Genomic DNA, 12,094 nt, shown 5'->3' with positions numbered 1-12,094 from the left:
TGGCTGCCAAAAAAACGATTACTAGAAAATGGAAATGAAAATCTAATCCAACTGCATTTGAAGCACTGGATACTGTAAGAGAGATAAAAGAACTGGAACTGGGATCTTTAGAAAAGGGAAGGAGCAAATTACACATAAATACATGGATATGTGGAAACAATACACACAGAACAATGTTCAGGAGGAGGAGGAGGAATAAGGTTTAAAGGAATGCAGAAATCGAATAATTTATGTAATGTTTCACTGAAAGACAGTTATTAAAGATAGAAAACATGCTATGTATAATGTCTGTAAATGGGAAAAGTGCTAATATGGTTTGTTTTGTATTAAGGAATGTGTGTCTATGTCTTAAATGTTAATTTAACAAAGGTGTTAAAAACAACAGAGGTGGAAGGGGTAATGCTTCAGTATTGGTGGCCGTGGTATTAAAAATTCAGGCATTAGTCTTGTCTTCACATCCAACATCGAACTAATCAGTGAAGGAGCCTGAGCCAACCTAAAAAACCCAGTATCCAAAACTGTAGCAGCCAAAGAGATGGGCAGTTACTACCAGCAGACTGTACCACTTTCACTTGGGCTTACTTGACTGAAGGTTCCATAGCCAAATGGGCTAACTCAGACCTTGGAAAAGAAGTAAAAGTCTCTTAACTTTCTGTTTGACAGAAATGAGTCAAAGGAACCAAAAAAGACTTCAAAATGTTAAAGGCTGACTTCTTCACACAACTGGATGCATAGAAAGATCTGCAGGATAAATTATGACTTTTCATGTTAAGCAGATAAAGCCTTGTCATAGAAACAACTGTAATCATTCCCTTAGATGCTGTAAGGTTGTTGTTCTTCTTCTTTCGGCTTTTCCCGGTTAGCAGACAACCTGTCCACTCATGATTGGTACTGGAGTTTTATGGTGTTGAGTTGCCAGCCCGGCCCCCAACCTTCCACAGAAGGCACACACATGCACGCACTCACAACTAGGGCCAATTTAGAGTGTCCAATCCACCTACAGCATGTCTTTGGAATGTGGGAGGAAACCGGAGCACCCAGAGAAAACCCACATGGCCACAGGGGGATATGCAGACTCCGCACAGAAGGCAACCCAGCCGAGAATCGAACCAGGAAACCTCTTGCTGTGAAGCGGCAATGCTAACCGCTGCACCACTGTGGCTGCTCATGCAAATATCACACCTATAAATTGCTTCATGGCATCACAATTACTCACCAAAACAAGAAACCCCACCTGGATACCTGATAAGATGACAAGTAATCCACAGCTGCTAGTTAAATATAATGAAATCAGAAATAAATGTCCAAGACAAGTCTAGATTGCTAGGCAAAACTACTATATCACAGTGCAAAAAGTACAGTTTTGTACCTACCATAAATGTAGATGTTCGAGTGTTCACACTGCTGCAGTCATCACACTTGGGTTATCTGCCGTCAGGCGGTCCCACAGTCGGCCCGAGTTCCAAAGTCTTCGTCTGGCATCAGTTGCTGTCACTTCTTCCCTGACGTCAGTGCGACAGGTGTATAAAAGAGGCAGCTGACGCCATTTTCTTCAGTTTTTCTTGCCCCAGATGTCAGGTGCCCCCAAATAGGAAGGCAATACATAATCCTAAGTAAATTACATAAGTAGAAAACAATAGCTACAGCTGTCAGCAAATACACCATATAGAAATACATCTTAGAGCTTGTATAAACAAGGAGCTATAGATAAAACCCAGGTAAAAAGAGGGGAAGGTGGGAGAGTAACCTGGACTGCAGCAGTGTGAACACAAACATCTACATTTATGGCACGTACAAAACTGTACTATGTTCATCGTGTTACACTGCTGCAGTCATCACACTTGGGTTGAATCCCAAAGCTAAGGCTGGGAGGTTTGTATTAAACAGGGTTTGGAGAAGTTAGTAGGCCCTGCAAAACTGCAGTGGCAAAGCCAGCTCTAGGTTTTGAGTATAGAGGTAAGTGGTAGTGCTTGGTGAAGGTGTGCACTGAACTCCAAGTTGCAGCTTCCAAAATATCCTTGGTTGGTACCCCTCTGAGGAAGGCTGCTGATGTTGCTGTAGCTCAGGTGGAATGAGGCCTAATGTTACCAGGTACAAGTTTCCCATGGTGTGTGTAGCAGAAACGAATACAACGTCCTATCCATTTTGAAATGGTCTGTTTTGATATAGGCTTTCCTTGAGATCCTGCAGCATAGGATACAAAGAGCTGATCAGATTTTCTGAAAACCTTTGTTTTATCCAAGTAGAAACCTAATTGCCTGTGAATGTCCAAAGAGTGTAGGAGCCTTTCCCCTTTATTCTGGGGGTTTGGATAAAAGGTGGGTAAATGAATGGTTTGGTTTAGAGCCACACTGGATACTACACCTTTGGCATAAAGGAAGGGTTAGTTCATAAAGAAACTCTGTCTTGATGAAAAATGATGAAAGGCTCCATTGCCATTAGGGCCTGTAGCTCTGAGACTCTTCGTGCTGAAGTTATTGCTAGCAGCATGGCAGTTTTCCATGATAAAAATTGTAAATCTGCTGAAAAGGCTGGCTCGAAAGGCGGTAGTGTAAGTTTTTCCAAAACAAAATTGAGGTCCCAAGTTGGTGTTGGTGCTCTTCGGGGCGGTCTTATGTTCTTAGCCCCTCTGAGGTACTGTCTTAATAATGGATGTGAAAAAATAGGAGGATCCATGTTGTATTGAGCTGAAATAGCTGAAGCGTGGATCTGTATAGATGAAAAGGAAAGGCCTTTGTGCAACATCTCAGTTAAATATTGCAGAATCTGAGGAATATTTGGGACAAGAGGATTTTGGCCTTTAGCCTGGTTCCAGGCGCAGAATCTTTTCCATTTGTCTGAGTAGGTTTTCCTGGTGCTGGGACTCCTGGCCTCCAGAATGACATCCATAACAGCTGTAGACAGAAGTGTTGACTGGTTGTTTAGATAATCTGCCATGCAGCCAGATTTAAAGTCTTGAGCTGGCTGTGTAGAATCCGATTGTTTTGCTGAGTCAGCAGGTGAGGAATTTGAGGTAAAATCCATGGTGGGCCTTGAACCATGTTCCTTAATATTGGATACCAGTGTTGGCGTGGCCAGTCTGGAGCAATGAGTATCATTTGTGGCCTCTCTAATCTGGCTTTTAGCAGCACCTTTGCCAGAAGAGGCAGTGGAGGAAAGGCATACACTGTTAGTGTTTTCCAACTGAATGAGAGGGCGTCCACTTTCCAAGCTAGAGTGTGGTATGTCCTTGCGCAAAAATTTTGCAGTTGGTAGTTTTGGGGGGAGGCAAACAGATCTATTTCTGGGCTCCCCCATTTTTGAGTTATCATTGTGAATACTTGTGGGTCTAGTTTCCACTCGTGAGGATCCATGATATTTCTGCTTAGTTTGTCTGCCAATGTATTTTTCTTTCCTGGCAGGAATTGTGCTTGTAGTTGAACTTGGTAGGTCAGTGCTGTGTTCCACAAGGTCATTGCTTGCCTGCATAGGGAGTAGGAATGTGTGCCCCATTGTTTGTTTATGTACCACATCACTGTGGTGTTGTCCATCTTTATTAGAAGTTGTCCTGGATGTAGGAGGTCCTTGAAAGCTGTTAGGGCATTTTGTACAGCTAGCATTTCTTTTTGATTGATGTGGAGATGCATTTGATCTGCAGACCATTTGCCCTGAATACACTGTCCTGCCATGTGTGCACCCCAGGTGTAATCTGATGCATCTGTTGTCATTGTTTGCCTGGCTGTGGGCAAGGTGAAAGGCTGACCCTTGTTGAGGTGACATGCCTGAGCTCACCACAGAAACTCCTGTTGAAGGCAGGGAATGAGTGGTATTATTGTTTCCAAGCTGTGGCTGTGTTGAGTCCATACGCTTTTCAGGTACCATTGTAATTTCCTCATATGCAGTTTGGCATATGATATTAATAGTATGCAAGATGCCATGAATCCCAAGGCCTGCAGAATTTTTCTTGCAGGGAGTTGGGTCTTTGTTGCCATCATTATGAAGTATTGAGTCAGTTGTCCTTGCTTGTCTGGCATGAGACAAGCCATCTGGGCCATTGTATTTAAGCTGGCACCCAGGAATATTATGTCTTGTGAGGGTACTAGTATTGACTTCTTTTCGTTTACTGTATACCCTAGGTAACTTAGTAGGTTTTTTTACAAACGCCAGTTGTTTTAAAATAATGTCCTTGCTGTCTGCTTGAATAAGGCAATCGTCCAGGTATGGATATATTTGGATTCCTCTTTGTCTGCAGTATGCAATTACTGGTGCCAGGCATTTTGTGAAGACCCTGGGCGCAGTAGATAAGCCAAAGAGCAGTGCAGAGAATTGGTAATGAGTTGTACCTGCTATAAATCGGAGGTATCTTCTGCAATTTTGTCTGATAGGGACATGCAGGTATGCCTCCTTGAGGTCCAATGTTACTAGCCAAGCCTTCTTGTCCAGCATGGGAAGAAGTTACTGTAGTGTGAGCATCTTAAATTTGGGTACTTCCAGGTATGTGTTTAGAATTGAAAGGTCCAGAATGGGTCTCCAGGCTTTGTCCTTTCGGGGAACCAGAAAGAGTCTTGAGTAAAATCCTTGTCCTTGCTCCTGTGTAGAAACCTGTTGAATGGCTCTCATGTCCATGAGTGCTGTAATTTGTCTTTGAGCCTCTGCCCGTTGATTTGATGGCAGGTTTGGCATTCCTTTTATCCTTGGTAAAGTGTGAAAGTGGAACCTGTATCCTTGAGTTACAATATTTAGGACCCATTTGTCTTTTGTGATGATATGCCAACTGTCTGCAAAAAGTGCAAGTTTTCCTCCCAAGGGAGCTGCCAAGAGTGATTTGCTTGGCAGTCTGAGGGGTAAGTCATTGTGATTGTCTTCTGATAGTTTGAGACCTGTCTGCTCCTCCTTTCTGGGTTGTGCCACCCCATTGTCGTGGCTTGTAAGAGCCTTGTGGCTGACCTCTGCCCCTTGGGTGTCTGTATTTGCCCCTCTGAGGTCTGTCAGAAGCTGGAAAGGACCAGTTTTTGGTTGGCCAATTTCTGCTGAAACCAGTGGGTTGGACCTGTAAAAAATCCTTGACCGTCTGCATAGATTTTGCCTTATCCTCCATTTCCTTTAAAACCTCTTCTGCTTTCACACCAAATAAAACATCCTGCTGTAAGGGTGCATCCAATAACTTTGCTTTAACATGATCAGGTAAAGTTTTTTCTTTTAACCAAGCATGCCTACGAATGACAGACCCTGTTACAGCTGCTCTGCAAGAAGCTTCCAATTAATCAAATCCACATTGCAAAGTATGTTTTCCCACTTGTTCTGCTGCATGCAACAAATCTTGCATTTTCTTGTAATCAGGCTGCTCTGTATGAATGCTCATTTTTTGTTTTAATTGAGACATCAAATATTGTTGATATTTCAGCATGTGAAACTGGCAATTTAAGGACCTCATAGCTAGAGTAGCTGAGGTATATACTTTCTTTCCCCATCTGTCTAGTGCTCTAGAATCCCTTTAAGACGGTACAGGATTTTTAGCAATAGAGGCCTTAACCCCTTTGGGACCCTGGGAAATGGTTTCTGGGTCAGCAACAGGGCTTTTATATAGGAATTTATGTGAGTCAGAGACTCTGTAGTATCTGTCCGATTTGGCTGGTGCAGGAGGTAATGAATCTGGGTTAAGGCTAGATTCTGAATAAACATCATCCACAATGTCTAAGACAGGTGGAATAGCAAGGGGTCTGTGCTGGGGTAGTAAGAGGAACTTTCTGAGCCTTTTCTTAGAATCAAAGTAATCCTGGCCTTCCCAGTGGAAATGTTCCCTCATGGTATGTAAAGTTTCCCCAAAAGAGTAGTCTTCTGGGGGAGATGCTGAATGAATACACTCTTCAGCATCCGAGTCTTCATAAGGGGGAAAAGAGTACTCCTGTTCCTCAGAAGAATCTGAGGTAATGGAAACCTGGTCAGAGGAAGCGTAGTCCTCCTCCTGTCTAGGCCTTTTGTCAGGTGGGGGATGGGAACACCTGAATAGGGTAATTAAGTCTTCGGCCATCTTAAGCATCTGTTTCTTAGGCATGGGGCCTTGCACTGGAGACTGCTGTACAGGCTTCCTTACTTTTAATGGAGTTTTCAGTTTTGCAAAGGATTTAATAGTAAGTGTAGTCGGTGTGAAGACACCTTCAGCAACTGATGGGCTTTCAACTGCACCGGAATACCCATCAGCCATGGAGTCGTAAGGGCCTAAAGATAAAGGCTCTGGAGGCCCTGCAATCTCCGCTTGGGAGTCAGATGCAGGCTGGAGTTCTAAATCAGCGGTCGTCAGGGGCTGTGTAGGCGCCTCACTGAAAACCAGAGAACCGGCGACTGGCCTAGCATAGGCCTCAGTGTCTGGTTTGGGTCTCATCTGCCTATCCTTATCTTTGTGCTTTTGATGCATCCCAGTCGTCGGTTGCTCCGATGGCATGGTATAATTAAATTTTCTACCAAAATAATGTCGGGCAAAATCAAACCGACGTTTAATAGTTCGTTTGTTAAACCTAGCACAAAACCGACAACCTGTGATGTCGTGGTCTGGGCCTAGACAAGGGATACAATAAGAATGAAAATCCTTATGAGGTATTTGCTTCTCACAAGAAATGCAATTATTAACTTTTTCTGACATCGGACTGAGGCAAGAAAAGGTTCCCCAATGGGGTACTTAGCTTTATTGAAGACTTCGGTCTGAAATTCGATTTGAAAATCTCAGGAGTCGGCCGACCGGCACTTTTGAACTGCTTCTGCTTCGGGCACCGCGCGGCAAGAAAGACTGAAGAAAATGGCGTCGGCTGCCTCTTTTAAACCCCTGTCGCACTGACGTCAGGGAAGAAGCGACAGCAACCGATGCCGGACCAAGACTTTGGAACTCGGGCCGACTGCGGGACCGCCTGACAGCAGATAACCCAAGTGTGATGACTGCAGCAGTGTAACATGATGAACATCAGGAACACAAACAATCCATCAACCTTCTGGAATACATTCCATAAACTAACTCATAACACAAACATCTATGATGACAACCCACTAGATCTGCCTAGAAACCAAACTACAATCAATACCTTTGCAATCTCTTCCATTCAATCACAGATAATTACTCTTGTCACACAGGGTTATAACCACTTCATGTAAGCGATTCACAAAATCCACCTTCTCAACCTTTAGCATTCAAGCCGGTCACAATATCAGACGTCAAGTCTCTAATGTCTCTCTTTCTACTGACTTCTAAAATCTATTAAGCAAATCGCCTCAGAGAAACATTCTATTATAATTGTCTTGCCTTCATGCAACTACATTATGATAAAGCTGGGATTTTATAACCACTTACCCCAAAAACTATATTCATCTTAATGACATATTTTCTTTTTATACATCTTGAAATAGTTATGCTATACTCCTGATTATTGACACTGTATAACATTATACTGCTACTTAATGCCTTGCAATAATACTGTAACATTGCTGTTTAATGCTAATTTATAATGAAAATTGTATAATAAGTTGGAGCTTTTCTCCCCGGGCCTCCACTGAAAAAGGGCTCTTCAGCTCAGTCGGACAATCCCGGTCAACAAATGTAAAATAAATAAATAATGAAACAATGAAAAACAAACCTAACGAATGGTCACTTCTTATCTTTTTGGAAAGAATAAAAACCTAGTCCTCTGTTTAAGGGAGGTAAAAAAATATCATCAATGACATACCAATTTCTTTTTTTTCAGTTCCCTAGAAGGTTGAGCGCCGGGCTGGCAACTTGACACTGTAAAACTCCACTGCCAATCATGAGTAGACAGGTGATCTGCTGTGGCGACCCCTAACTGGGAAAAGCCGAAAGAAGAAGCTCTAAGATTCTCAAGAGCAGATCAGGATCATGGTCAAATGGGGCCCTAGGGAGGGGAATGGACCAGCCTCCCACAGCCATTCTGATGTCCCATTACTCATCTCTCTACACCCCAGTTACCAAAAACATTGCTCAAAATTTTCAGTGTGCATACTATTTTCTCCTTTACTTTTAAAATGAGGCAGAGATATGAATTTCATTTAAAACTTTTAATTTAAATATCCGTTGTTGACCAGGTTAGTCTAACTAGCCTAGTAGCATCTTTTCAGGGGAGACCTTTGGTGGTATTTAGACTACTAGAGAAAAATCTGGCCAGGGCATTTGGGAAATTCCCCCTATTCTTTCTGATACCTCTGATGGACTGATGGATGTAAAAGATCTCGCAGCAACTACCATTAAAGCAGACAGATGAGGGCTCAGTTTAACATCTCATCCACAGGACCACGCACTCAGGAGTGCAACACTCCCCTCTTTAAAGTAAACTGCAATATCATCAATCCATCTGCATGGTGTGGAATAGAATCCACAGCATTCTTCTCCAAATGCAAGTATGTTACCTGTTGTGCTACTAACTCTGCTTTAAAATTCTACTGTACAAACACTGACAACCATTTGTTAAATAAAACTTGTTGCATATTGTAAACAGACTTAGCATGAGCATCAGTAAACTTCTCTTCGCTTGAAACTCAATATTGCTTGAAAATTGACTGCAACTCACATTTCTTGAGAATGCACCCCTGTAGGTTTGAAGATTTTTTTTTTCCATTAAGCAATGAAAGAAAATGTTTGAACCAATAAAATACAAAATTACCCATGTCAGCATAAGTAGTCTGGTAGCTAGTGTAGTGGATTAAGGCTCTTGTTTCTTGTAGTTAAGTTACATTGTTTGAACCTCAGCAGGTTAATTAACTAACTTCCCACCATAGCTAGGACATTTTACGCACACACACACACACACACACACACACACACACACACACACACACACACACACACACAAAAACGCATGCACAAGCATGCACTTCCTAGAGTATCTCTCTTCCTGATCTGTAGTAGCACTGTTCATTTGTTCCTCTAAAAAGTGTTTCAGTGTTGAAGTGATATAATTCTGCACTTTGCAGTGTGTGCGAAGCAATACTGAAGTTCCAATGTGCGTTTGAGAACTGTTGGAATTCAGTGCATTGCTGGCTATTGTACTAAAGTTCTACTTGCACAGATTACGGAAGCATGCACAGTGCATCCTTGAAGAAGAAATGTAAACTAATGTTTAAATAAAAATTAAATGTTGTGGCACCCTGAAGTGGGCCCTAGGCAACTGCCTAGGTCACCTAGTGGTGGATCCAGCTCTGCTCAAGACAGTGGTACAGTCTCAACTACAGCAGCACCTTACAGAGTGGAATAAACTGAATATAGCTTTCACGCTAAATGCAGTATTCAAAATGCATTATTTTAGAGCCTAATGAAGGCAACTTCATGGCCTCTCTCTTCAATGACTTCCCTAAGGCTTTTGAAGTAATTAACTACAGCTTACAGAGACTCTACATCATAGGGTGTACACCAAAAGTGATCAGCTTGTTCAGTAGTTACTTTAGCAGCACATCTCACACTGAACAACGCAATATATCACCATATTTCAAGCTATATTCTAATACTGGTGCACCCTACGTTGCATCCCTGGCCTTCTGCTATTTACCATCTTTACAATATGCACCTACATGCAAGTGGAATATAATTATTACAATCAATATGCAAATGATACTACTATCTCTAGAAGCAAAAACATAGCAATTTACCACTTACTTTCAAAAATCAGCTAATACACTACTACCATAGCTTCAGAATTCCAGACTGAACATCATGTCCCTCTGCCAAGACAGGTATTCCCACACCCATCCTTATAAACAACACTGCAACTACTACACATACCTTGGTGTAATAATATATTACAATCTAATTGTTCTCACCATTTTTAACTACACTGTGCAAGACGGACACAAAAATCTTGCTATCCTGTATTAAATAACATCACCTGACTTAATCCTCTAAAATGACACTGTCCAGTTTATTATTCTTATCCAACTTACTCTATGGAATGCTAGCCACAGGTTACCTCAGTAAAACCACAGTTCATATGTTAGAATCAACTTGTTGCAAAACATCCAAATTTACCACACAACCTATATACAATTTCCATGCTTATGATCTGCTCAACAAACTTGGATGGACATCTTTCCCTAATAAACATAACTATAGACACCTTACAAATACTTCAAAATATGTATGCAGTAAATGACTGTCAGTTATTCTAACCAACGTCAAAACACAGATGCCCTAAAGATCATCCAATAAAAATCTTCTAATAGGGAATAAAAGTTCATCAACGACAGTTGACTGTGTTCCTAAGTAATTTCCCAACTGCCTCAACAACAATGACGTATCAGCAACCTAACTTCTTTCAAATGCTCAATCAGATCTACACTTAACCCAATAATTTAATTATTTCTATTCCTTACATCTACTCACAACACTAGTATTATCAAGTTTATCCTGCATTTAGTGTTAAATGAGGTCAGTTATATCTATTCTCTCTAGCTACTCATAACACCAGTATTGTCCAGTTTTTCCATATTTAGTGTTGATGTCGGTATTGCTTTCAAAGAAGTCAACCAAGTTGAGCATGAGTGCTCCACCTTTTACAAAGCTCTGATGTCTATGCAGAGATATAAGGTGGGCTATAATATTGTCTATTAGTTCAGATATGATATGTTTCATAACCTTGGAAATAATTCCTAGTGAGAGCAACCTAGCTGCAATTCCCAGGGTCAGTAGAGGGACCACCTTTATGTAAGCATAACCCATGGTGAGGCTCATGTTTTTGCTAGTAGGACTTCACTCTTTTCAGTAGAAATCAAGGCATAATGTCAAGATAAATGGAATTAGAGGGTTTTTTTTGTGTACAGTAACGAAAGGACTTGGTCGAGATTGATCAGGGGTTGGGGAGTAGGGATGGTCGATGAAGTGAAGTTGGAACAGATTATGTCCTCATTAATATTAATGTCCTTGGGGGCAGAGTAGGTGATGCCACTGGAGATAAGTTCAGTGCAGAATTATGGGTTACTTTTAAGATTCTTGATATTACTGAAACGACCACAGGCTTGCATCATGAATGAGATCCATCACATAACGACAATACTTACTGGGTCATTCTGGTATTCACGACAGTACAACTCATGGCAGTTATTGAAGATGTACTCATATGTGGAATTCAGACAGGCCTTCACACAGTCCTTAACCACCTGGCTGGCTCGTGGTGGACTCTGTAGTTCTTGAACCTGCAGAAAGGAACAATGAGGGCACACTATTAAACACTACGTATATCTCAGAAAAAATGCTGCAAAGTCTAAAGTATTTTGGTATACATGTAGTGGATATCTTATCAAGCCATATATTGTCTGCAATTCTGAAAAAATGAAAATGAAGAACATTGTGAGGATTAGCTTTTGTGTTTCATATTTGTTATGAACGAGAAGACTTTAGTGACAGTTATACAATTATAAGAAAGTAATACTGAAATAGCAGCAGTGTGAACAGTAACACTCAATTAAACAAAAGACTCCTTCAGCTCGTGACGTTACAATAAGCTGTTACAGTACTGCTCAGTATTATAACTAGTACTGCACAATGGCATTAATAAAGCAAACATGGTCAGCTACAATGGCACAGAGGGATAATACCCTGATTACAACCCTGGCAACAAAAAGTTGATTAATGGCTCAGAAATCAGTGCAAGGGAGAAAAGGAATAATGTGGCTTTGCTAGATGATCTCTCTACATAGTGGGGTGTGGGAGTACATGAATGGCACACACGTTCCCATGGCTAAATTCCTGGTGGAGGCTGGTGAACTCAGGAAATGTTGGTTGCAAAATAGGCAGGACTACCTTAATGAGTCATTTTACTCACAGAAGAGAGTGACACTCCCGCCATAATACTAACTGTACTCCGAACCATGGGTATTTTACTAGGCATGCGTAATAGGGTTAGGTTTTCCAAACAGAAAAAAATCAAACATTTGCTGATGGTTGCTTAAATGATGCCCCTCTAAGTGTTCTGTTGCACTGATGTACAGTGAGCGAAAAAGCCAGGTGCCTGAGAGAGGGTCTCCTGCTAGCAGGGGCAAAACTTCACAAAAAAAAAAAAAAAAATATATATATATATATATATATATATATATATATATATATATATATATATATAGCGATTATATT

The 12,094-nt window shown here is 41.3% G+C and overlaps 1 protein-coding gene across 9 annotated transcripts in view; it reads right to left on the bottom strand.

Annotated features, from left to right (window-relative positions):
* LOC122806326 (protein unc-13 homolog B-like) overlaps positions 1-12,094 on the bottom strand; it is a 2,554,726-nt gene that overhangs the window by 1,111,357 nt on the left and 1,431,275 nt on the right. For all 9 annotated transcript variants that reach the window (XM_044076650.1, XM_044076675.1, XM_044076685.1 and 6 more), the window contains one exon: positions 11,026-11,160. In XM_044076650.1, coding sequence (XP_043932585.1) covers positions 11,026-11,160 — 135 coding nt within the window. The remainder of the gene's footprint in view (positions 1-11,025; positions 11,161-12,094) is intronic.

Source organism: Protopterus annectens, chromosome 1.part1, assembly GCF_019279795.1.
Source record: "Protopterus annectens isolate FY-2018-M chromosome 1.part1, PAN1.0, whole genome shotgun sequence".
Classification (NCBI taxonomy): Eukaryota; Metazoa; Chordata; order Ceratodontiformes; family Protopteridae; genus Protopterus; species Protopterus annectens.
The sequence above is the reverse complement of the archived record's forward strand: the minus strand, read 5'-3'. Positions and strand labels throughout refer to the sequence as shown.